Raw genomic sequence first — 26,701 nt, 5'->3', positions numbered from 1 at the left:
CAGGAGTGTGAGTGTGTGTCTGTGTGTCCCCAGGAGTTGTGTGCGTGTTTTGCCAGTCCCACTCCTTAGGTAGGGAACTGTGTAAACACCTCCCCGATGGCCCCCCTGGAGACGCGAGGCTCCCCCTCGGCCGGCCTGCACCCCTCCCCTGGTCCGCCCCCCCCCCCCAGAGCTCTGGCTCATCGGGATTCCGGGGAGTGCGCAGCACCCCGTGCCAGGGGAAGACAGGCTTGTGCCCCCGGCACAGATGTTCAGCCAAGCGGTCCCAGGTGACAGCAGGGCCCAGGAAGGAGGGCTAACCCTGGCAGCCACCCCCAGCATGTTCACAGCCGCTTACTGGCCACAGGACCATGGGGGGCACTCAGCAAAGGCCTCTGATCCACTGCTCCCAGGGAAGAAGTGTCCCGCTGGGGGTGGGCAGGGGGACTGTCACAGCCAAGACCACAAGTCTTAGGGTGCAGGGAGCCCCTTCCCCAGGGGATGCTGAGAATGGCCCTGGGGTGAGCAGGAGAGTCAGGTGCCTTCCCCCACAGAACCCACAGCTGCTTCTCAGACCCCTCCTGTGCCTGCCTTGCCACCCAGCCCCTGCCCTGTGCCGCACCCCACTGCTCTCACACTACAAGCCAAGACTTGTCCCTTTGCCCTGTGCCCAGAGACCAGACAGGAATTGCCCCCCGCCCCAGCCTGACCCCTAGCTCAGCCCCGTGCCCAAAGACCAGAGAGGGACTGGCCTGGCCCACTTTGTTCCTGTGTGATGGTGACCCACCCTGCGTGGCCCTCCCCCCGCGCTGTGGGGGCCGCTGGATGACCCTGAGTCTCCCCCGCCCCCAGCCTCATCCCTCTCCCCACAGACTCCTCAGGGCTCGACCATCCACAGCCCACTGGCTCTGACCAGGAGGGGCAGCAGTGCCCACGCCTGGGCCCCCGGCTGGGACGAGTGGGGAGCCGGGATGCACTGGGAGCCCCACGTGAGGCTCTTCATTCATTCATTCATCAAAGTCCCCTCCGTTCATTCACATCTCCAGCAAACACTGACTGTGGGCCTCCCGGGCCAGTGCTGGAGGCCACAGAGGACAAGGTAGGGTCAGGGTGGGCCTCTGAGGGTGGAGGGGCAGGGGGAGGCCTCCCGAGGCCACCCGAAGAGGGGTGAACGTCACCATCTCCGAGAAGGCCCCAAGGGCTGGCCTCCATTTCCCCCAGCTGGTGGCCCAGAGGCCTCAGACTAACCACGTCACATCTGAGCACTGCTGGGGCCGGTGGGGTCATCTGCCGGGAGCCTCTCCAGCTCCCATAGGTCTCGAGTGCGGACCCTGCCCCAGTCCCTGCTACCCCTGCAGCCATCCTCCAGGGGACAGTGTCCCTCAGTCCTAATGGCCTTCAGCTGCCCACAGGATCTGCTCCGAGCTCCTGACCTAGCACTTGCGGCCTGCCCTGCAGACGCCCCAGGGGGAGTAATGTTCTCCCCAGGCCCTCTATCTCTTCCCATGAACCAGCCCCCAGGGACGCTGCTCCAGCCCAGCAGCCCCTCTGCCCCGTGGCCCCCACAGGTCCCCACCCCCCCACCCCCTGCCCAGGCCTGTTCTTTTCCCTTCCCTTCTTCAGGTGCCTTCTGGACCACTTGGTAAAGGCCGTGCCGTCACCAAGGGCAGAGGACGGGGCCTCCTACCATTGGTGGCCACCGGGGGACGCCTGCTTCAGATGCTGCGTCAGGGTGCGTCCGGAGAGCTGAGCTGGGAGCTGCGAGTGGGACTGGGAGCAGAGGAGACTGGCCCGTGGCCGGCACCTTCTGGGCTTCTGGAGAACTCTGCCAGGTGGTCACTGCGAGGCTACCTCCCAGGTGAGGAAACAGGCCAGAGAACGGGATGCTGCCCCCCCGGGCCCTCAAGAGCACAAGGCCTGGGTCTTCAGAGTTTCTCCAAGTCCACCTTGAATCTGCCATGCTGTTTCCACCTTGCTGTGTGGCTTTGGGAAAGTCACCTGCCCTCTCTGGGCCTGTGACTATGAAGTGGGGGTGGGTGGTGGAGAGGGCCAACTTCTGGGCGGAGTGCGGTGGCTGGCTGGTCTCTGCCCTTCGGGGCACGGCTCCACCACACCCAGCTCGGGTTATCTCTGAAGGCCGCTGTCTCAGCGGGCCCCTGGCCTGGCTCCCGCGGCGGGGGTCCCAGGGCCGAGGCAGCCCTGCGCCAGCCAGCGGGGCACTGACCGTCCCGGGAGCTGTGGGGCTGCTACAAGACAGGCAAGGCTGCTTTCCTGCCAGAGAGCAAGCAGCCATGTGTGTGCACAGGAGTGGGCCCGGATCCTGTCGCTCCATGTGACACCTGCCGGGACGGGGCAGGGTCTGCCAGCCCAGCGTGCCCGGTGGGGGTCAGGGCTGCATCTCCCCCCGGGAAGTGAGGGGCACTCAGTCCCCAGCCTCCTTAGGAATCCCCACCACCCAGCAATGTGGACCCCCCTTGGGTCCTCCCGAGGCCCTCAAGGGAGGGCAGAAAGGGTAAAGGCCACAGCAGGGGCCGGGCAGAGGGTGCCCGCCTACCTGGGAGTTGGCAGAGGCATCGTTCCCACGCTCTGTGGTGCCGATCTTGGCACCCCCGCCCTGCCCCACCCTTGCCTTGTGGCGACCAGGGCACCCGGAATGTGGCTGTGGATTCCGTCCCCTGGGGCCACGGATTCCTGTCTCAGTGGGCGAGGGCGGAGGACGGCTTTCTGCCCTTTGATCCCTGCCAACTCCAGGGAGCTGGGCGCGCCCAGGCCTTGCCAGCCAGGCCACAGGGGAAGCTAGGAGGGGGGCGCCCAGGCGGGTGCCCCAGGAGTTCCTGACTCCCCTCTTGCCAGCTGGGGGGTGGTCCTGGCCCCTCACCTGTGGGCCCAGGCCTGTTCCCCACCTTCAGCCTGTGAGCGCCACACAGCTCTGCCCCTCCCACAACCTGCCCCGGGGGGCCTGGCCCTGACTCTCTGCCAGACTCCTCTACCCGCCAGGCCGAGCCTTGATCACCTCCCAGCACCCCCACATCCCCTCTTGAGACCAGCCTGGTGCTGGTCAGGGTGGTTGCACCAGCCAGTACCAGGAGGGACCCCAGGATGTCCTGGGCCTCACCCCAGTGTGCCACAGCCCAGCAGGCAGACCTGAAGGCCCTCACCTTCACCCTCAGATGTGCTTGTCTCCTGCCCCTCACAGCATCTCTGAGCCCGTGACAATTGCCTACCCAGTGTACCCTGTGTTCACCACCGGGCACCCCTGACCTGGGACAAGGGGCTACCCTCCGAGCCTGGGTTGGGGGCGGGGGGTGTTTCTCATCAGGAGCTCCTGAGAGGCAGGACAGGAGGGCAGCTGGGCTCTGCTTTGCCTCCTCTGCCAACTCGCCCCGAGTTCCCTCACCTGCCAGATGGAAATCAATTAGCAATTAGCACCTCCTCCCGGAGGCCTGTCTGGGACCCACTCCACCCGCCCCATGCAGCCAAGGAGAGGGCACTCAAGCTGGGCACCCACACCTGAGGAAGGGGAGGGCCCAGACCCGGCGCAGGAGCAGCCTAGCCCTTCGGGAACCTTCCCGCAATGGTCCGGGCTCTGCAGCGTGTCTCGGCAGGGCGCGGGGTCTGCTCTGTTGCCGCCCCCAATGTGTGGGCACGCTCCCCAGCCGGGCAATCCTCTGGCCACGGGACTGCCAGAGACCTGAGTGTCCCTTCCCGGAGCGGTGCCTCCCTCTGGGGATGTGGGAGAGGGGCGAGCCAGGCCAGGTCCGCAGGTCCACACACAGCGAGATGAGGACAAGGCCTGTGCCCACCGGGCAGCCCTGGATGCTTTCCGGCCCGGGGGCAGGGTACGGTCCCTTGGGTGCAGGGGCGCGTTCCTGACAAAGTCTCCCCCCACATGGAAGAACGGAGTGTGGCAGGGCCCACGGGGGGTCCGGGGCCTTCCACGAGCCCCGGGGCAGTGTGGGCGGCAGAACGCACCCCCATGTGCCACTGCTCCAACGCCCCGCCGCGGCCCGCACCCCAACCCCGCGCGCATTCCTGGGAGGCCGGGAGCGGTGGGAGGGGTCCGCGGGCTGGGCCTGGGCTGCGCCGCCGTGGGCAGACAGAGGGCCCCCGGGGAAGGGGTGAGACCTCCCGGAACAGCACCCCCCAGATGGCGGTGACCCGAGGTCAGGGTTCCTTCCTGGCCGCCACAGGCGTTGACCCGCACGCTGGGGCTGGGACCCGAGGGGCCAGGGCGGGGGCTGTGACTCTGCTGGCCCGGGGCAGGGGGAAAGGAGGCGAGGCTGCCGGGGCCCAGCCTGCGGAGGGGCGGGGTGCACGGGGCAGGCGGCTGTGGGCAGGGGTGGGTGCAGCTGAGCCCGGAGGGCTGGGAGCAGCACTGGAGCATCGAGGCAGGGGTGTGGGCGGCCTGTGTGGTCAGAGGGGCAGGTGGCGCTGGGCCAGTGGGGCTGGAGGTGGGAGGTCCGAGAGGGCGCCAGGGTTGCGGGGCGTGCGAGGCTGAGAAGCCCGTGTCCGGGCTGGGTGCGCCTCCACCCCTCAGCCCTGCCTTCATGCCTCTGTTCGTTTAATTCAGACCTACTGGGTGCGAGCGTCCCTTCCAGCACAACAGGACGCTGGCACCCCCTCTGCCTTCAAGGGGCAGAAGCTGGGGAGTGCAGGAGAGATCCTGGGGCCCCGGGGGGCAGCGCGAGCCCCCTGGGAGGACTGGGCTGGGATCCGCTGCGGGGCTGGCTGGGGAGGAGAGGACTGGGCCCGGGATCCGCTGCGGGGCTGGCTGGGCTGCCAGCCGCTTCCTCCCAGCCTGGGGCAGGCCCCCACTGCAGGGCTCCCATGCCTCCTCACTCCCAGGTGCTCAGCTCACCTGGGCTGACACCCCAGCCCCAGCCCCAGCCCCAGTTTGGGCACTGGACACACCCACATTCCACAGAGGGACCTGATAACAGAAGGGGTGCTGGGGTGAGAGACAGAAGAGAGAGAGGCAGGAAGTGCGGGGAGGGCAGGGGGAGTGAGGGGGGTTGGTCTTGAAAGGTATAGGAAGGGCCCCAAGGAGCAAAGCAGACCAGTAAGAAAGGCCTGGTTTCCTGTGCAGAATGTAACTGTGGACGTCAGCATGGAGGAGGAGGCTAGACAGAGGAGCCTGGGCTCCAGCATGGTCATGAGGGCAGTGGGGAGCCACGGGAGGTGTTTGAGCAAGGGGGAGTGACATTGTCAAATGCGCGTTTCAGAAAGATCACCCCAACACGGAGAAAGCATGCCACATAGGGTTGTAGAATAGTCCATCCTTCAGGCTGGACCAGTTTTTACTGAGTAAATCTCCTATTGTTGGATATTAAGGTGGTTTCCAGATACTTCTGCAGTGAAAATCACTGTTTGCATTTTGAGGCATTAAGACAGATTTCTAGAAGTGAGTAAAGACTCTTCGTGATCATCGCCTATCTGCTGATGGAGCCCTGCCAACTTGATACTCTACCCGTAGGGCCCCTGCAGGCCCACAGGCTCCCTCTGGCCCTCGCCCAGCCTCCTCTGTCACCAGGACCCAATGCTCCTCCTGGGTTCCTCGTGGAACCCCCAGGGACTCCTGATCACTGATGGGGACACCAGCTGGCCTCAGGACCCTCTCAAGATCCCACCCACAGGCCCCATCACTCAACACCCCCTCCCACCCCCTCCTCTGTCCTCTAGCCTCCTAAACCCCAGTTTGCCTGGGGGGGGCAGTCTCCCTTCACCTGCCCCTGCCCTTCCCTGTCTCTGCTCCCCCAACCCCCTTCCGTCCTGGCTGGCTGCCAAGAGACATCTGGCAGGATCCTCCCTTGCTTTAAAGCCTGCAGCAGCTCCCCGGAGCCCACAGATCACAGTCCAGCTCCCAGGGAGCCCCCGCCCCCCCCCCCCCCCCCCCCCTCTTCCCCCCCCTCCCCCCCCCCCCCCCCCCCCGTCCAGTGTCCATCCTTCCCTTCCCCAGCTGGAACTCAAGTGTGGCCTCTTCTGCAAAGCCTGTCCTGCTGCTGCCCCTCCTCTGTATCCCTCCATGCTCACACACCCCTGGCATGCTCCCCCTACAGCCCCACACCTCTTCCCTGCCCTGGGACGGGAGGAGGCAGCTGCTCCTGGCCCAGGCTGCCTCTGAATCACTGGGCCTTCCCAGGGCCTGCAGCATTGCCACATCCCATGTCAGAGCCCAGGTCAGAGGAGAGCCCTCACCAAGGGTCCACAGAATGCAACCCTTGGCTAGGGCTCTTGGCTGGGATGCAGCGTCCCCGAGAGGTTTCGTGACTGGCTGGGTGTCATGCAGCAAGTCCAGGGTCCAGGTGGCTGAGAAGAAAGGAGCATCCTCTGGCCTGCCCACTGCCAATCTCCCTGGAAGTTCAAGCCCCCATATCTACCCCCGCTCTTTAGGCATAGGGAGGAACTGACTCCAGGTCTCCTACAGGGGTCCATCCCAGGCCCCCCACGCCCATCACAAGCGCGGACACACACACACACACAAAGAAGCTCGGTGAGCCAGGCCGTGGATGGGCATGCTCTAGCACGTCCTGGCATTCCTGGCCTCACAAGCTGGGAAGAACTCAGGCAGGCCTGGTCACCACCCGGATGTCTCTCTCCGGAGTTCAAGGCACGAAGGTGCTGAGCAGACAATGCCAGCACAGCCCAATGACCTGTGACCGACCGTGTCGGGTAGAGGGGCCAGGATGTCTGTTCCTGGAGCCACAGAGCCCAGCATGGGAGGGGCAGCCATAGGGAAAGCCAGGTCCCCTCACCACCACTGGGTGGGCTGAGGCCCAGCCCGTGGAGGCTGGTGCTGGGGGCCAGGGCAACTCAATCCAGCCGTGGGCCAGCTGGGATCAAAGGCACACCCAGAAGGGCCACGATGCCAGCAGAGCAGAGAGCTGCTCAAAGCCTCCCACACGCCTCCAAACCCACAGGAATTTGGGCACGGGACCTGGCAAGCGTGGCTGAGGCAACAATGGACCAGAGTGCACTGGCATTTGCCCTCACAGCCTGGCCCCACCCACAGACATGGCAGAAAGAGGTCATCTATCCCGGTCTTCCGTTAAGGCCTGGAAAGATGTTTTAGGTTTTGGGGGTTTTTTGGGGGGAGTTCCCCCCAAAAAGAACTTGTGGGTCCCAAATTAATTTTTTTTAAGATTTTATTGTTAAGTTATCTCCACACCCAACTCGGGGATTGAACTCACAACCCCAAGATCAAGAGCTGAATGTCCCACCGACTGAGCCAGCCTGGCGCTCCATACATATATTTTTTAAGTAACATCTTCCCTAGGTTTTTTTTTTTTTTTTCCCCCAGTGACTTAGGGAAACTCTATTGATTTTTGTTATCAGCAACCCTGTTGAACTCAGATTAGTACCAGTAGTTAATCTGTTGATTATTTTGGCATTTCAATGTAAGTTAGCACATTATCTGAAAATACATGATATTACAACTTGGTCTCTTTTCATCTAGTTCCTAAACCACTGATTTCTTTTTCTTGTCTTATTGCATTGGACGTCCAGAATAACACTGAACAGAAACTGTGAGAATGAACATCCTTACATTAAATGTAACGTCTCTTACACCTGCCAGGTTTGAAGGAGGCAGTGCTCACCACATTAAGGAAATTCCCTCTGGTTTTTATTTTCTAAGTTTTTTTTTTTAATCATGGGTATGTATTAAACTTTGTCAAATGCTTTAATCTGCATCAGTGTAAGAATGATCTTACTTTCCTTCTTTAACTTGGTGAATTGCTGTGTTTAATCTTCCAATTTGAACTATGCTTATGTTCCTGAGATACACTTTGTGCGACCTTAACACACTGTTGGATTTTACTTAGCTAATACTTTAAAAACTCATGCTCATACAGAAAACTGGTTTAGAATTCAGTGATATAGTGCTTCCTATTCTATCTCTCTACTGGCTTCATAAGATGGGTTGGACCACTTTCTCTCTATTTCTCCTTTTCTGGAACACTTATACATCATATGGGTTATCTGCCCCCAAGGGTTTGGTGGATCTCACATGACGCCCACTGGATGAGGGGGCTTTGGGAAATGTGTGTGTGCTGGGAGAGAGGTTTGGTTACTATTATAATTTTTTAATGATTATTAAACTCTTGTGGCTATTTTTTCTTGTCCCAATTTCAGTATTTTTAATTTTCTATAATCTGTGCGTTTGCCTGGGTTTTCAGATTTATTGGTGTGTACTTTTAAAAAAATGTCTCCTACATTTAGAATAACCACAGCTATAGCTATTCCCCTTTTTGCCCTACATTTTATTTCTTTTGTGTTGTTAATCAGTCTTGAAATAAACTTTTTAGGGAACCAGCTTTGATTTTGCCATCATTTCTTTTTTGCTTTTGGTCCATCTTGATCTGTGCCTTTGTTATTTCCTTCTGTCTTTATTTCTAACAAAGCTATAAAATTGTCTCTAATACTGTTTTAAACATGTCCCACAAATTTTAACTTGCAAAGCCTGCATTACTGTCAAATTCTAAGCATTTTGTGATTTATTTTATGAATTCCTCTTCAACCTGAACACTGTTGAGTACTTAAAAAGTTTCCAAATGTGGCATTTTTAAAGCCATGCTTTAGTTACTGGTTTCTTTTTTGAAAATTATATATATACATATATATTTTAAGGGTGGAGGGGTAGAAGGAGAGGGAGAGAGAGAATCTTAAGCAGCCTCCTCGCCCAGCATGGAGCCCGACATGGGGCTTGATCTCAAGACCCTGAGATCATGACCTGAGCTGAAACCAAGAGTCAGACACTTAACCGACTGAGCCACCCAGGTGCCCCTTGAAAATGTATTTCTTCCTTGTGTAGGTAATAAATGCACTCAGTATTAGATTCAGAGGACAGAGTAGAATCCCCCTTCCCTGCTACAGACACCCTGTTTCCTTTCCAGAGCCAACTGGCAACACCAATGCCTTATGCATTCTTTGAAGACATTCTAGGTGCAGGCAACATGGCCACTGTCCCTGCCCTTCCCTATTACAGACTCCTCACGGCCTGTTGGCAACTCTACTGCCCAGCCTCCCCTGCAGCTAGGAGCAGCTCTTCTGTCTGGGAAGGACACTGAGAGGAACAGAGAAAACATTTGCTTCTCCAAAGAATGTGGGACAGGTGTGACTGACCCTGCCTTTTCCTCTTCTCCTTTCTTGCCGTGAACACTACTGTGATTTGGGGAGATGGGGCAGCCATCTTGGATGAATAGTCTACAAGGCCGAGGGGAAATGCCAGGCTGCCAGGAGACTGGGATGCAAAGACAAAGCCCTTGATGGCACTGCCTTGAAGCTGAGCCAGGACTAGGCCACTTCCTTTGGGCCTCTTGGGAGGAAAATAAACCTCTAGTTGGTGGCATCATGCTAAGTTAGGTTTTCTTTTCCTTGGAGCCAAACCATTTCTAACACACACACACACACACACACACACACCCCTCTTGCAATGATCGAACACCATTCCCTCAGTGCCTTGATCTTCTTTGCGTGCTGTCAGTCTGGGAAACACGCCTGTATCAATACCAGACAGCGACCTTGTTCTTCTTGTTAACAGTGGGACGCCACCCGCCGTACACCCACTGTGGTGCCCTTCGCCAACCTGTCAGCCCTTGGAGACATCACCAGTCTTCTATCATAGATGAAGCTATGATGAATAGCCCTGCACATGCTTTATTCCATACACGTGAGATCACATCTGTAGGATAAATTCCTAGGCTTGGAGCTTGTTGTCTTTATGAGGTTGAATCTCCTGATCCTAGAATGGTGCTCCACCTTTCATTCATTCACGTCTCCATGTGTGTCCCTCAGTGGGGCTTGAGCTCTCCTGCTCTGAATCTGATGAGTTTCTTGTTAACTTTATTCCTGGGCACCTTCACCGTTCAGTGCTACGGTCAACGGGATCTTTCCTCTCATTACCCTTCCTGCAAACAAGCTGTTTTTTGTATAGACCAAGGCTAATAATTACATTGTTTTTGTCCTGGTCACAGGACTGAGATATTGTTTGTAATAGAATCTAATTCGATCCTCTTGGACTTCCCAGGGATTTAATCATATCATCTGTGAAAAGTAATATTATACTTCCTTCTTTGCCATTTTTTAAAAGATTTTATTTATTTATTTTTAAAAAAATTTTTATTTTTAAGTCATGTCTACACCCAGCGTGGGGCTCAAACCTACAACCTGGAGATCGAGAGTTGCACACTCCACAGACTGAACCAGCCAGGTGCCCCTACAACTTTTATACCTTATCTTTTTCTCTTCTCCAATTGCAAAAAATATTAAGTTACCAGTGATAACAGAAGACAAGCCTCCTGAGACTTGACTTTAATAGGCAGGGCTTCTCCTGTCCCCCCAGTATGGGGATGGCTTGGGGCTTGTACAAATGTATGGTTTCATACTGAGAAAGTTTGATCAAGAATGCACGTTGGTCCTGGCCTTCATGTTGTAACTGGAGTTATACTAACCTTCCCGCCATAAACAACTATAAAACTGAGCCGCCATGTGAGGCAGCTATTTACAGGAATTGAACAACAGACAGAGTAAGTTTGTGGCCCTCGAGAGAAAGGAAATATGTGAGGTGAGCCCTATGTTTGCCCGTTTTTTGTTTTTTATCTTGAGTTCCTTCCAAGCTGCAGAGAGATGCAGCCAAAACAGAGGTGGGCAGCCTCACGGGCTGAGGAAGCAAGATCAGAGCTTGCTGCTGCTGGAGGGGGCAGTGGGCAGAGGACAGTGCTGGACAGGAGGGCACGAGGTATGCCCTAAGGACATGTGGTATGAGTCTGACGCCAGTTCCCTCGGGAGGGGCTTTTCCCCACACCCCGAAATCCTCCCCCACCAGCTGGGCGTCCTGCAGTTCAGCTCAGTTTGGACCATGTGGAGACAGCTTCAGACCCCACAGGACTGTCCCCTGCCCCCCCACTTCAGACACCAGGCACAACTCCAGGCTGTCACCAGTGCTTTCTGACCACCTGGCTGTAAATTAGAGGTTCCCATGACCCCCCGCCTTGGGTTAAATTAATTTGCTAAGAGCTCAGGACACCAGTTTCTTAGAAAGATAGTAAAGGACATGAACCAACAGCCAGATGAAGGGACACATAGAGGTCCTGTGAGGAGCTTTTGTCCCCATGAAGTTGGGGGCATGGCCCAGGTGGCTCGTGGATGTGCCATGGTTCACCTACCCAGAAGCTCTCAGAACCACATCCTTTTGGGTTTTATGTAGGTTTCGTTATGTAGGTCTGCTTGATTAAATCGTTGGCCATGGGTGATAGATTCAGGCCCTCTCGCCTCCCCAGAGGTCAGTCCCCTAATCACAGGGTTTTTCCCCTGGCAACCAGTCCCCACCCTCAAGTGGTTTCCAAAGTCACCTCATTAACATAACAGAGGCACTGTTGTCCTCAGCACAGGGAGTTCCAAGGGCTTTAGGAGCTCCGTGCCAGGAGTGGGGACAAAGCCAAATACAGATTTCTCATTGAGTAAATCACAATACACAGCACGTGGGCATGGGGGTTCTCCTCAGACCCCTGCTGGGGCCCAGGCTGCTGCGTGCAGGGAAGGCCTCCAGAAAGCCCGGCGGCGGAGGAGGTGCTGCGGGGTTAAAAGCGGTGGCACCTGGCTGGGCGGCACTGTTCTTGCCCAGCTGGGGTAGAGTGTCCTCGCTGGGCACCTCGGGCAATCAAGTGAGACCCCAGCAAGGCAGGGTTTGGGAATAAGAACCACACTCCAAACTAGGGCCAAAACCTATGGCTCAGAACAAACCTGAAACAGGCCGACCCTTCAAAGCATCCAGCCAAGCCTGACGTGACCAGACAATCTTCCCGGACTTGAACAGCCGCCCAGAAAGAAAATAATATCGTTTAAAAGAAGGCGGCGTCAGAGACCCCTCTCAACATAACAACCACAATGTCTAGCACGTAAAAAACAATTACCAGATAGAGAAGAGGGGCGGGGGAAAAGGTAATCCATAATCGAGGGGGGGAAGTCCTTAGCAACAGATGCTCCAGTGGCCAGATTTTGCAGACCAGAGCTTTAGACCAGCTGCTGGAAATGTGTCCAAGGATTTAAAGGTGCAAATGAACACTGGGAGGTGGGAGGGATGGTGACATTTGTCACATCTTGTTGAATTGTGTACGTCTGTCTGCTGGAACACTGTCCTCCACTCAAGGGAACTGGGGTCCTGGAGAAATGTCTGATGTGGGGTTGGGCAGGGGAAGCCTGAGGGGGGCCCAGAGCACCTTATTTGTAGAGAGTAAGGAGGTGCTCGAAGAATGAAGGGGGATGGGGCAGCGTCTGTCGTGTGGATTCCTATTGGGATGGTTGTGTCTGAGTGGATAAGACAAGATCCACTCAGGTACTACATAATTAAGCATTTGAGGGTGATGGGGATCGGGTCAGCAACTCGCTCTCAAATGGTGCAGGAAAAAAGCTTGACACTTTTCTGTAGGTTTAAAATTGTTTTCAGGGGCGCCCAATTGCCTCAGTAGGTGGAGTGTGTCTTTTGATCTTGGGGTCGTGAGTTCCAGCCCCACCTGTAGAGATTACTTAAACAATTAAAAATTCTAAACTAAGTATATAAATAAATAAGCAATTGTTTTAAAAATTTGAAAGAACTGCCCATTTGACTATATGTAAATTTTACTTCAATAAAAGAAAATACTTGTTAAATTCTATCAGAGGCCTCTTCAAACATCTGAGGAGGTGTTAACCTGACTTCTGTCTTCGGATTTATTAATATGATGACTTGAATTAAAATGTTTTCTGTTAATAAACCATCCTTGCATGCATGAATAAACCCCACTTGGTTTTAGAGTATGATTTTTTTTCATGTGCTTTTTGATCCTGTTTACTAACATTTCAGTGTTGAGATTAATGACATTGGTCTGTAATTTTACATTATTATGCTATATATTTGGAGTTTTGATATCACTATTATTCAAGAAATATTTTAAAATAGGAAATTTCCCTTAGCTTTCTATCTTCTGTAATACTTCATATGTATTAGAGATATCCTTTCCTTGAAATGTAAGGTATTCTTACAAAATTGTCTAGTACTGATGGCTTTGTTTGAAAAATGGTCTGTGTTACTTGGTGCACTTAGATGTAAAAAAAAAAATTTGTTTTCTTTTTTTTTTTAAAGATTTTATTTATTTATTTGACAGCGAGAGACACAGCGAGAGAGGGAACATAAGCAGGGGGAGTGGGAGAGGGAGAGGCAGGCTTCCCGCAGAGCAGGGAGCCCGATGTGGGACTCGATCCCAGGACCCCGGGATCATTACCTGAGCCGAAGGCAGACGCTTAACGACTGAGCCACCTAGGTGCCCCAAAAATTTGTTTTCTAAAGTAGGCTCCACACCCAGCATGGAGCCCAACAAGGGGCTTGAACTCATGACCCTGAGATCAAGACCTGAGTTGAGATCACAAGTCAAACGCTTAACCGACTGAGTGACTGAGCCACCCGGGCGCCCTGGTGCACTTAGATTTTTAAATCTTGGGGCCCCTGGGTGGCTCAGTCGTTAAGCAGCTGCCTTCGGCTCAGGTCATGGTCCCAGGGTCCTGGGTTCGAGCCCCACATCAGGCTCCCTGCTCCGCGAGGAGCCTGCTTCTCCCTCTCCCACTCCCCCTGCTTGTGTTCCCTCTCTCGCTGTCTCTCTCTCTGTCAAATAAATAAATAAAATCTTTAATGAAAAAAAGATTTTTAAATCTCCTTGGGCATCTGTTATAATTATAATGATCAATTATACTATTTTCTTAGAAAATCATCTGTTCCAACCTTTATGTATTTGCTTAGTATTCATCAGAGCGGTTTCTTAACATGGAAAGCAAATTCTGTCTCTGTGATGATTTTTCTCTTCTTTTCTGTATATTTTAACCTTCTTCTTTTCTTGATGGGGACTTCTAATTGTTTCTCTTCTTCCTTGTGATTTTTGTCCCCAGAGAATTAGCTCTTAGGATTATTTATTAGTTCCAACCATCTTCTCATTTTCAAATCCATTCATTTTTGCGTTTGTCTTTATTTCTGACTCTTGAAAAAAGTTTGCCCATCATCGGCCTCGCAATCGGCACCCTCCTCCCCCTATCTGGAGAGAACAGCCCCCCCCGACCCCGCTGCCCCAGGACGCCAGCGCCTCGCTCGCCTGCCCCTCAGGTAGACAGCGGTGAGCTTGGGGTCTTCGTGGGACCCCCGTCGGGTGACCAGTGACCTCTTCCTCCCTTATGCTGGACTCCTGCCTCTGCATCACGCCTGGCCCCTCCAGCCTCGCAGCCTCAGCCGGCGGGTGCTTGTTGGGCTCAGGTTTTGGTCAAGCACCCTAGAAGAAAGTGAGCGCACCTCCAGCTTCTGAGTTCAGAACATGGAATTCCAAATCCCTTGTAACTGTACACACCTCAAAACGATCAGTCCGATCCGTAAGCTTGTTCTTGCCTCGCTGGTGTAGGACCTGCAGAAACCACCTCACACATCCCTAGTCACCTGACAACAGAAGTGACAAATCTTGCAAATCTTTTGATGTGTCAGCCTTCTTTTCCCAAATTAGGTTTGTACTTCTCCCCCCCACCCCCTGGGACATGCTGGGATCTGATGCTAATTGTAGGTTTGGAAGCAGAGAGGGGTGGTAGAGGTGGATCATGATGAAAATCGGCACCTGCTTGCAAAGTAACCACATCAGGTGAGGTCCACGAAGGTCTTCAAAGGAGGCAGGACCAGGCCCATCAGAGGGCAGGGAGAGGCGGTATCTGCTCAGCATGATTATCCTGCTGTTGTGGCGACCCGAATCTTCTTCCCCTGTGTCTGCTTCCCAATTCTGGGGTCCAACTCCATCCCGTCAGGGCCCCAGCCTTCCCAGAGAGACCTGGGGAGGTCAGCAACCCTCCAGGTAATGCTACATCTCATTTGGGAGCATCGACATGACGGCCTCGACAGATCAGAGATTCTTGGGCTGCTCATGGGACACGCTTGTTCTCTGCCTGTGCCTTGAGCGCAGAGTTCAAACGCCCCGATTGCATCATGTTATTTTCCTCAGCCTGCAGCGCGGCCCTGAGCCCGTCCCACCGTCCTGGGCTGCTTGCTCGCATCGCCAACGCACGCCCTTCATTCCAGTCACCGGTCCACTATGTGCCTGGGCCCCAATTGTCCCACCACCCAATGTGCCTGGATTCCCACAGCCTCCAAATACAGTCGTGTGGACCCTCCCAGAATCTCCCTCTGGACGGTGTAGGAGGCAGGAGTCCCCCGTGGCTGACGAGACTCTCCTGGCTCCCGCGGGCAGAGGGGGAGGGATTTAAGTGTGCAGGGACAGCGGACGCTCGGACCTCGGCTGAGCACAGACGCGGCTCTCACCACCCCGGTGGCGTGGCCTGCTGTGGTGGGGTCTGGTGACCACAACTGCTCGTAGCTCCTCCGGGCAGGAGGTCCTGCTCCTCGAACGGAGACCAGTCAGCCGCCAGGCCCGTGTGTGAGGCCCTCGAGGTGACGTGCAGCTTCTGCCGTCACGCTTCTGGGGAGCGGGCACCGCGGGGACCAGCCTCGGCGGGCCGAGAAGGACCGAGGCGCCCCAGCCCAAGACCAGTCAGCCGCCAGGCCGGTGTGTGAGGCCGTCAGAACCGCCAGACTCCGGTGGGCCTGCGAGTCCCACAGACAGAGGTGCTTCTCCAGCGAAGGACACGTTCCTGGGTGCCCACGGGGACCACGTCCGACCGCACCCTCCATCCAGCTGGACACGGACGAAGCATGCACCGTCCTCCCCACCGGCTTGACTCGGGGTTGCGTTTGCTCCCAACTCCAGGGGGAAAGAAAGGGCACGAAGTGTGCAGCCCCCAGAGCCACAGAGAGAGCAATAGACTCGACAACCTCTGACCACGGAGGAGCCACAGGCGCACACGGAAATGCTCCCTGCCACGCCTTTCCCAAAGCAATGGACAGGTCTGACCATGTAGGTTGAAAACTTACATTCAGCCAAAGGAACCACAGTTAGCCCTGAACTTGGGGAAATATTTGCAGCACACGTGGAAGAATCAACAGATTCAAGCACGTAAAAATTAAACATATCTCGTAGCGAAAGTCACCACGGACACGCCCAGCAGGGCCGACCTGCCCTCCAGCTCAGGGCCCACAGGTCACATATTTCTGTTCCTCGCACGAGCCCCACCCACGCACACCGTGGCGACCTCTCTTCCTGCTGACGACCTTCCACCGGAGCGCAGCTCAGCGCCCAGCGGCTTGCCCGCCCGCCGACGTCCAGAACGCGCTCATTCCTGCCCCGACGCCCCCACAGGGACACCGCCACCCCCGAAGCGCCCCAGCCGGGCAGCTGAGAACACCACAGGAGCTGTGCCCGGGCAGCTGGCCACTCTGGGGGATGCACGCGGGCGCAGGCTGAGCCAGGGGCCAGCGGTGCTGTGTCCCCCCCGCACACAGAAGTGCTGAGTTTTGGGAAGGGTGACAAAATACAGGGCTAAGCTGAAAGACCAGAGGAGGGATGATGGCGACTGTGCGTGTAGGGTGGAGCCCGCAGGGACAGGGCTGTCGGCCCCACGTCCACACGGGGGCTGGATCTGGGCTCCTGCCCACAGCCAGCCGTGAGGGTCCAAGAGGGGACACAGGTGCCGAGTGTGGGGTCCTTCCACGGAAGCGCAACACCCCTGAGAATGCTGTTTGCTCTGCGTAGATCTGTGCCCATTTTGTCCCGGTATCAGCTCGCTTAGGGACCGGATCCACGCTGAGGACAGAAGCGCCATCCCGGGGCCGTGCTCCTGGCATGGCAGGCAGGAGCCATGTGCACTCAGCACTGCGCTGGCCACGGGCCCTTGGCCGCTCTGTGACCACTCCGCCCCTTGTTCCTTACCTGCACGGTGGGAACGGTAACCATACCCCCAACACGGCCATCGTGGGTCATGGGGACGGGGCACGAGGAAATGAGTCCCTCTGTACGAGGTTTGGAAGGAGGGCCTTCGAACAGTGAACGCCACCAAGCATCTGCAAAGTGGCTAAACGAAGCTGGCCTGTTCCCTCATCCCTGCGTGCTGGGCTCCGAGTCAGCCCCGTCCGGGAGGAGGGACTGAGGCTGCGACGGGGCAGCCAGAGTGCAGGAGGGGCTGACGGGCCCCCAGCCCAGCCCTCCTCCGAGCACCACCTCGGGCAGTGCAGACCCGCGGGCCACCCCGCCGGGGGACCCTGACAATGCCTCAGATGTCGAGGACTGCGACCTGACCCAGCCGATGTCCCCCCTCCTTGGGTGTCCCTCCCCCCGGGCGTTCCAGGGCTTTGTGCCAATATCGCCCTTAGACGATGTCCCCCAGGCACGCCGGGGTGTGCGTTCTGAGTCTAGACGAACAAGGGGGCCGGGGGCCTCGGGACAGGTCACCACAGGGCAGTTGTGAAGGCAGAGGGACAGCCCAGGACCACCCCCATGTCTGACGCCCACTGCAGCCCGGGGTCCCCGAGACCAGGCTCGGGGTCGATAGCTCACTACCAAAAATCATTGATTTTTGTTTTTTTTGTTTTTTAAAGATTTTATTTATTTATTTATATGAGAGGGCAGGGTGAGGAGCAGAGGGAGAGGGAGAAGCAGACTCCTCGCTGAGCGCAGAGCCCCACGCGGGGCTCGGTCTCACGGCCCAAAATCACGACCCCGAGATCATGACCTGAGCTGAAATCAAGAGTCCGATGCTTAAACGACTGCGCCCCCCTAGATGCCCCAAAATCAATTATGTTTTTATATACTACTAGCCAGAAACACTTGGAAATTGAAACTTCAAAAAATACAATTTACAATGGCATCACATAATAAGAAACATTTAGGATAAACCTGACAGACGATGAGTCAGATCTGTAAAGTGGGAATTACAAAATGTGATCTGTACACCTTGAGAGGCTTAGGATGGTAAACTTTATGTTGTGTGTGCTTTACCACAATGACATGTATATAATCACACATCTACTTACTATACACACAAAAGAATGGAAAATTTAAAAGTTCCAAATTATTGGGGCGCCTGGGTGGCTCAGTCCATTAAGCGGCTGCTTTCGGCTCAGGTCATGATCCTGGGGTCTTGGGATCGAGCCCCACATCCGGCTCCCTGCTCAGCAGAGAGCCTGTTTCTCCCCCTCCATCTGCCTGTCACTCTGCCTACTTGTGCTCTCTCTCTGTCAAATAAATAAATAAAATCTTAAAAAAAAAAAGTTCCAAACTATTAACAGTGTTTGTTTCTGGGGAGTGAAATAATTAATTTCCCCCCTTCGTTTCTATACTTTACGGCATTGTCCACACTCTCTCTCATCAGCAAGTAGTCCTTTAGCTTGGAGAAGAGTACAATTAACTTTCAGATTAAAAAGAACTATAAACAGCTGCTGAAAGAAACTCACCAAGACCTCGATCAGCAGAAAGCGGTACCATTGCTCTTGGGTCACAAGGCTCAATTTTGTAAAAATGCCGAATCCCTCCAAATTCACCACAGTCCCAACAGGAGTGGTACAGCCTGTCTGTAAACCAGTCAGACCGTTTCTCGAAAAATTAAAAACACACCAGCCATACCATGGAGCATTTGCAGCCCCCGGGACATTGATCCCAGAGAAAGGAACGCTTACCTTCATGCAAAATCCTGTACGCTCTCATGTCCATGAGCTTTGGGCAGAGTAGCCCCAAACTGGAAACAGCTCCAATGCCCTCGGACAGGTGAACGGCTGAACGGGCCCCAGCACGTCCATGTGGTACAACAGCACCAAAGACGGATGGGCCACTGACGTGCACAAACATTCGGATGGACGTTAAAGACACTGGGCTACGAGAGAAAAAAAGCCAGTCTCAAAACATATTGTGGAATTCCAACGTCTGTAACATTCCTGAGATGACCAAGCCGGCGAGATGGAGGACAGATTAGTCAGCCGGGCGGGGCGAGGCAGGCGTGCGTGGGAAGGGGCAGCAGGATGGCGTTCTCGGTGCTGGTTCCTGGCGTTCTCTTGGCTGGACCTAAACAGCGGGGGGTTTGGGTGGCTCTCACCGACGATAAAGCAGAATGCCACACCACAGGGAGTACCTGAGCATCCCAGCGAGGTCTGGGACGCAGGTGTTGCAGCGTGCCCACCGGCAGCCAGTTTGGATAATCCGTGACACTTACCTAAGACAATGCCGCCGCGGGTCGGGGAGGTGGGGCCATGGGGACGCAAGACCTCGCTCTCCTACTTCTTGCAACTTCTTGTGAGTTTATAATTATCTCAAAATAAAAAGTCAAAAAACAAAACCCAATCCCAGCAGGTTTTGGGGTGGTTTTTGTTTTGTTTTTGGGGTTTTTTTGGGTAGAAATTGACAAACTGATGCTAAAATTCATAGAAATGCAAAGGACTCAGGATGGCCAAAACGACTTTGGAAAAGGAGAACAGAGTGGGACAACTCACACTATCTGATTTCAAGACTTATTATTATAAAGCTACTATAATCCAAAAAATGTGATTTTGGCGTAAAGGTAGACAAAATGCTCACCTGATTTTTAACAAAGGCGTAAAGGTGACGCAGCGGAGAAAGGATCGTCTTTCTCATCAGTGGTGAGGGAGTGGCTGGCCATCCACGTGCAGGAAAGCAAGCCTCAAGCTACATGTCTCATCACACGCACAACAGTGACCCAGAATGGATCGTGCAACTAAGAGCAAAACCCGGGATGATACAAAACAGGAGAAAACCTTTCTGACCTGGGGTTAGATGAAGATTTCTCAGTTACAACATCAAAAGGATGATTATCTCTAAAAAAAAAAAAAGTTAAATCAGACTTCATCAAAATTAAGAACATCAGCTCTCATCAAAAAGAATGAATCTTACCACTTGCAACTACGTGGATGGAACTAGAGGGCATTATGCTAAGAGAAATAAGTCAATCAGAGAAGACAATTATCATATGATCTCATATGTGGAATTTAGGAAACAAAACAGATGAACATAGGGGAAGGGAGGGAAAAATAAAACAAGATGAAATCAGAGAGGAAGACAAACCATAAGAGACTCTTAATCACAGGAAACAAACTGAGGGTTGCTGGAGGGGAGGGGGGTGGGAGGGATGGGGTAACTGGGAGAGCATGTGATGGAATGAGCACGGGGTGTTATATGCAACTGATGAATCACTGAACTCTACCTCTGACACTAATAATGCACTATATGTTAATTAATTGAATTTAAATTTAAAAAATTTAAAAAATGAATAAATAAATCTTAAAAAAAAAAGAACGTCGGCTCTTCAGAATACTCTGTTAGAAGAAGGAAAGGCCATGCACAGACTGGGAGAAATAACCTGCTCATTGTGTATCTGATAAAGAACTTGCATCGAATATAGAAAGCACTCTCAAAATTCAACAATAAAAAAAAAACCAACGTAACAAAAAATGGGCAACAATTTGAACAGACATTTCACCCACCCAAGAAAGTTTAGGGGTGGCAGATAGCCCACGACCAGATGCGGAGCGTGGTTCGACCCCGGCGAGCCGTGGCGACCGCCCCACCAGGATGGCAGACAGCACAAGTGTTGGTGAGGACGTGGAGATGCCTGAGCCCTCAGACCATTGGAAACTCGTGGCAGTTTCTGTAAAGCCAAACATAGGATGCCCGCGTGACCCCACAGTCATACTCGTGGGGAGACCCCCACGAGAAAGAAAAGCACACATCCTCGCGAAGATCCGTACACAGCTGCTGCTTGTGAGGGTCCACACTGGCACCGATGCGCACGCCCACCACGGGTTGTGAACGCACTAACACTCGGCAGGGCGTCCATGAAGTGGAATACTAGTCAGTGATGAGAAGGACCGAGCGCTCGATTCGTACAACGGGGATGGATCTCAAAATAATTAAACTGAGTGAAAGAAGCCAAATGGAGAAAGAGCCTCCTGAAGGACTGCATGTCTCTATCAGATGGTGGGTCTTGCGCACCCATTTATGGCGGAAGGAGGCACCTGAGAAGCTCTCTGGGTCTGGGGGCAGCCATAGCCCAATAAGGCTGTGTTTAAGAGCAAGGAACAGGTGATGGTCCCTCTACGTTTTTATCCACAAATGGCACGTCTTCTGTTCCTCAGAGAACCTGTAGTTCCTACAGCAGAAGTGTGCAGGTTGAAAGCACCTGGGGCGCTGGTGTCCCCGGATCCTGAGCATACGATCTGCCAATCTTCAACACGGCTGCGTCCTGGGCCACGTCTCACCACCCCGCAGCACCCACGCTCGTGTAGGAGAGGCTCATTTACCTTCTCTCTGAGCACGAAAGAGATGGAAAAAATGTGTTTAAATGCCCTTTTAGGGGCTGGATTATTAAGATCTTACACAAGTTTATCACCAGAAACTTTTTATCACCGCTGAGTGGGGTTTGGCAAATCCACAGAGCTGTGCGACCACCACCACCACCAGTCTTAGACAGTTTCATCACCCGGAAAGAAGTCCTATACCCATCAGCGGTCACTTACCATCTTTCCCTCCCCCTGGAAGCCACTGCCCTGTTTCCTGTCTCCGTGGACTTGCCTCTCCTGGACATTTCATGTAAAAAGAACCCTACGACATGCTGCCTTTCAGGGTTCATCCGTGTCATGGTGCGTATGAGAGCACCGTTCCTTTTTATGGCTGAAATAACAGCCCGTTTCGTGTGGAGAGCCCGTTCTGTTTACCCATTCATCGGCTGATGGACGTTTGCACTGCTTCAGGTGTGGACTATTACAAAAATGCTGCTGTCAACATTTACATACACGTCTTTTGTTTGCATATATGTTTTTATTTCTCTTGAGGAGACACCTAGGGATGGGATCTCCAGGTCACATGGTAACACCGTGTTTAACCCATTGAGAGACGGCCAGACTGTTCCCAGTGCAGCCACCCCATGTCACGCTCCACAAGCAGTGTGCAAGGGCTCCCGTTTCTCCACTTCCTCACCGCCCCCCCTTGTATCTGCCTTATGATAGCCATCCTGATGAGCGTGAGGTCTGTCTCAGTGCGGTTTTGATTTGCGTTTCCCCGACGGTGAGGGCTGCTGGCCGTCTCTTCAGGTGCTCACCGACCACCTGTACGTCTTCTTGGGAGAAATGTCTGCTCAGACGCTCTGCCCATTTTTCAGTTGTGTTCTTTTTATTATTGAATTGTAAGAGTTTTTAATATACTCTAGTCTAAGTCCCTTCCCAAACATATGATTTGCAAATATTTTATCCCATTCTGTGGCGCGTCTTTTCATTTTCTTGAGGGCATCCTTTGAAACACAAAAGTTTTTAATTTTGATGAAGTCCCATTTATCTACCCTTTTCTTTGGTTGCTTGTGCTTTGGTGTCGTGTCTGTGAAACTGCTGCCTAACCTAAGAGCACAAAGCTTTCCTCCAATGTTTTCTGCTTCTTCATTGCTTCAGCTCTTGCATTTATGTCTTTGATCCATTCTGAGTTAATTTTTGTCTATGGTGTGAGGTAGGGATCCAACCTCACTCTTTGATGTGTGGACGTCCAGTTGCCCCAGTACCATGGAGTGAAGACTATTCTTACCCCTGCTGCACCTGTCTCGAAAACCAGCTGACTGTAAACAACAGAGTGTATCTTGGATACTCAGCCCCACTGTCTGTCCTCATGCCAACACTACATGGTCTTGATTAGTGTCAATTTGTGGTGAGTCTTGAAATGGGGAAGTGTGAGTCTTCCTACTTCATTCTTTTTCAGGATTGTTTTGACCACTGGGGGTCCTGTGCAATTCTATGTACATTTTAGGATCCGCTCCTCTATTTCTGAGGGGAAAAATATCTGGGATTTTGCCAGAGATTGTGTTGAACATGCAGATCCACTTGGGGAGTGTTGTCATTTTCAAAACAAGAAGTGTCTTGTTTTCATGAAGTGTCTACCATTTAGATCACCTTGAACTTCTTTCAGGGAATACCCATTATTCTTAAATTGTTAGTTTTCCCTCTTCGAGTCTCCTCCAACCCTCTCGTATTTTCTTCTGACTATTCTTTGGGCCCCGATTTTGTGGTTTTGTGGCTGCAGGCAATGCTTTGTTGCTGTTACATCCTTGTTGTGTCTGCTTTTCTCCACCACCACGAATGTGCGAATGTCGAAGGACTGTACATAATTGAAGCTGGGCTTTCTCCCCTTCCTTGCCATCCAGCTTCCCCTCCAACCTTGTCCTCTTTCCTCCTCCCCGGACCCCAGCCCCATCTTCACCACGTCACCCCCCTGGAACTTTTGCACCCTTCTCTGTTTTGTCTCTGAACCTGTGAGGTTACTGCTTGCACATAATAGACGTGGATGTGTGTGCATGTGTGACACAGTCATGATTCTTCTAGAATAACATGGATCGTCTCAACATTACTAGTCATTAAAGGCAGATCAAAAGCACTCACACTCAATAGGATGGCCACTGTCAAAAGAAAAAAACAAAGCAGAGGGCCGCCTGGGTGGCTCAGTTGTTGAGTGTCTGCCTTCGGCTCAGGTCATGGTCCCAGGGTCCTGGGATCGAGCCCCGCATCGGGCTCCCTGCTCCGTGGGAAGCCTGCTTCTCCCTCTCCCACTCCCCCTGCTTGTGTTCCCTCTCTCACTGTGTCTCTCTCTGTTGGATAAATAAATTTTTTTTAAAAATCTTTAAAAAAAATAATCAGTGTTGATGAGGATGTGGGGAAATTGGAACCCGTATGTACTGTTGGTGGGAACATAAAATGGATCGGCCACTGTGAAAACCAGGATGGAGTCTCCTCAAAAACATTAGAAATAGAATAACCATATATCCAGCCATCCCACTCTGGGTATTGATCTAAAAGAATATGTATCTGTCTTGAAGCGCTATCTGTACTCCCAACATCACAGCCGCACTGTTCCCGAGAGCCAAGAGCTAGAAGCAGCGGGAATGTCTCGGCACGGACAGGTGGGTAAACACAGCGTGGCGCATTCACGTGATGGCCACAAAAGCCAAGCCTGTCGCCTGCTACCACGTGGACGGACCTTGACGACATCATCCCTGGTGAAACGAGCCGGTCACGGGAAGACCAAGGCTGTGCGATCCCACTTACCTGAGGGACCTGCAGCAGTCGAATGGCTGGAGACAGGATGTCGATGGCGGATGCTGGGTGCGGGGGCTGTGGGGGGGATGGGAGGGTTTCACGGGGACAGAGCTTCAGCTCTGCAGGAGGAAAAAGCTCTGGACGTCTGTTTCACAGCAAGGTGAATGTACTTAACACCGACCCGTTCGCTTAAAAATAGTTAAGATGGGAATTTTACATTACGTGTGGTTTTTTTTAACCACAATTAAAATGTTTTCAAAAGTAAGTCATGAGGGCTGCACGACAGTGTGAATGTGCTTAGCGCCATTGAGCTGCCCGCTTGGAAACGGTTCCGATGGCAAATGACGTGTATGGTGCCACAGTGAAGAAACCAGCACCGATGGCATGACGACCTCTTTTCTGAGTCTTTCCAACTCAGCCGTCCAGCGGGGACATCGCAGCAGGCCCGCTGACCACGGCAGCGCTGTCGGAGGCCCGCTGCAGCTCAGACGGCGGGGGTGGGGTCTGGCTGTGTCCCCCCAGGCCACGCGGCCACACACAGGCGCCCTGGCCTCAGGGCCGTCAGCTGGGTGCTCCCACGTGGCTGCCCCGAAGGCCTCACGCCCTGGACACGCGGGCGGAGGCGCGGGGAGGAGGCGGCTCTCCCCGGGCGGCAGCACCTCGCCTGCGCCCGAGTCTGGGCGTCCTCCCCACTGGGCACCAGCCTCCCAGGCACCAGCAGCCGATCTGGTTCAGACAGATTCAAGGTGCTGCTTCACAGTCGTCTAGGTCAGCAGGTCTCAGACCCTCCGGAACACAGCAGCTCTCCGTGCTCCCCCTGCTGTGTTCGCTTCCGACGGTGGCGGCTGCCACAAGCCACCACAGGCTCAGGGGCCTAAGACCCCACGATGTAGTGTCTTCCCGGGGGGCACGATCGAGGTGTCGGCAGGGTGTCGTTCCCTGCTGGAGGCTCTGGGGGACAGCGGCTTCCTCGCTCTGTCCCCTGCTGGAGGCACCCACAGGCTCCTCCCCTGTCTTCCCGACTGGCCATCGCATTCCTCGGGCCACCCGTGCCCGGCCGGCCCCCCTCAGCGCAGCCAGGGGAGGCTTCTCTAAGGCTCCACCGTGGGACCCCACGGGGCCACCGCGCGGCCCAGGACCTCCTCCCCGGCTCCGGGTTCTCCCCCGTCAACAGCCGGCGAGGCCACATGCTGACGGGTTCCGGGGGTCAGAACGTGCAACTGCCCACCATGCTTTCTTCTTTTTTCTTTTTCTTTTTTTTTAAGATTTTATTTATTTATTTGACAGAGAGAGACAGGGAGAGAGGGAACACAAGCAGGGGGAGCGGGAGAGGGAGAAGCAGGCTTCCCGCCGAGCAGGGAGCCCGACGAGGGGCTCGATCCCAGGACCCGGGGATCATGACCTGAGCTGAAGGCAGACGCTTAATGACTGAGCCACCCAGGCGCCCCCACCATGCTTTCTTCTTTGTTGCAGTTGGATTCGCTTCTTCATCCATATTCTTCGCCTGTTTCTCTGTGGGACGTCTGCTCCTTGTTGGATTGTAAAGGACAGTGGTGACTTCTCATCAGCTTTCCTGCTTATACTCACACCGTCGTGAGTTCTGTTGTGCCACAGGGAGCCACCTGTTAAGTGATCCATCCCCCCAATTCTACTGAACACCGGCCTCTCCCGCGGGCAGCGTCCATCACACTCTCCGGAGCCACGGCCTCTGCAGCCTCTCTTCCTGTCCTGACTCGGCGGGTTTGCTCCACCCATGGCTGCTCACTTAGGAGCTCTGCTCTCTGTCGCCTCCCGCGAGCGGCGACTTCCCTGCTCCCCCGTGCACGCCCTGCAGATGAGCCTGGGGCACACGCCCTCCCTGCCATGAGCCTGGGGACCCCGTCTGTGCTCAGGACCTGCATCAGTGGTCACTGTGGACAGGCCAATCTGCACCCAGCGGGTGCAGCGGGGCTCTCTGGGTCCCCTGCTCTCAAAGAGAGGGCCTGCTGCCTGGGGCTGCCCCAACCTCCACACCTCTCCCAGCACAGCCTGGCCGGGCACCCACCCGGGGCCTCACACCTACCCCAGCCCCCAGTGCACACCTGAAGCCCATCCCCTCCAAAGGCCGCCCTAATCCTATCTCCATTTTCTCTGGACTGCACAGCGTTTGGGTCCTAGACGCAAACAAGGGGGACACAAAGACTCTGCTGGGCCCATGCCCCCTCCCCAGCCCTTGGCTGGGACCAAATCCAAAGGTCCTGGCTGGGCTGTCAACTCAGGGGGGTCCTGGCCCCCAGTGCCATGCCTCTGAACCTTGTGCCCCAAAGCCCACTGTCCACCAGGTCTGGGAAGGCCCAGGGCTCTCTTTAGTGACACAGCCCCCACAGGCGGTGGACAGCTTCCCCAGCCGAGCCCTCGGGCCAGAGCCTCACACCTCTCCTGCCCAGCTCTCCCGGACCCGCCAGCCAAGAGGGAGAGATGGGGGACAGTGGGGGAGACCGGCCACCGGCAGGAGCACAGCAGGCTCGTGGGAAGGCAGCCGTGCAGGGGACCCGTGGTCAGGAGGGCCCCACACTGGTCCTGCACTTTGCATCCTCCCGAGTGGCTGAGCCTCAGCTGGGGGTCTGCCGACAGTGCCCACAGCCACAGCTTCTTCCTGCTCAGCCCGGGGAGCTCCCGAGCCGGGCACCGACCTCGGTTGGGGTCACTGCGGCCTGGCCTCTGTGAGCATGTTGCCCTCGCTCTGAACTTCCTAATGCAGCAGCTGCCTCTCTGGGG

General features: G+C 54.5%; 1 protein-coding gene across 1 annotated transcript in view; it reads right to left on the bottom strand.

Annotated features, from left to right (window-relative positions):
* GPR132 (G protein-coupled receptor 132) overlaps nt 1-26,701 on the bottom strand; it is a 57,166-nt gene that overhangs the window by 28,522 nt on the left and 1,943 nt on the right. The window contains exon 4 of the mRNA XM_021679935.1: nt 23,954-24,019. Coding sequence (XP_021535610.1) covers nt 23,954-24,019 — 66 coding nt within the window. The remainder of the gene's footprint in view (nt 1-23,953; nt 24,020-26,701) is intronic.

The sequence above is a fragment of the Neomonachus schauinslandi genome, chromosome 9 (genome assembly GCF_002201575.2).
Source record: "Neomonachus schauinslandi chromosome 9, ASM220157v2, whole genome shotgun sequence".
Taxonomy (NCBI): Eukaryota; Metazoa; Chordata; class Mammalia; order Carnivora; family Phocidae; genus Neomonachus; species Neomonachus schauinslandi.
The sequence above is the reverse complement of the archived record's forward strand: the minus strand, read 5'-3'. Positions and strand labels throughout refer to the sequence as shown.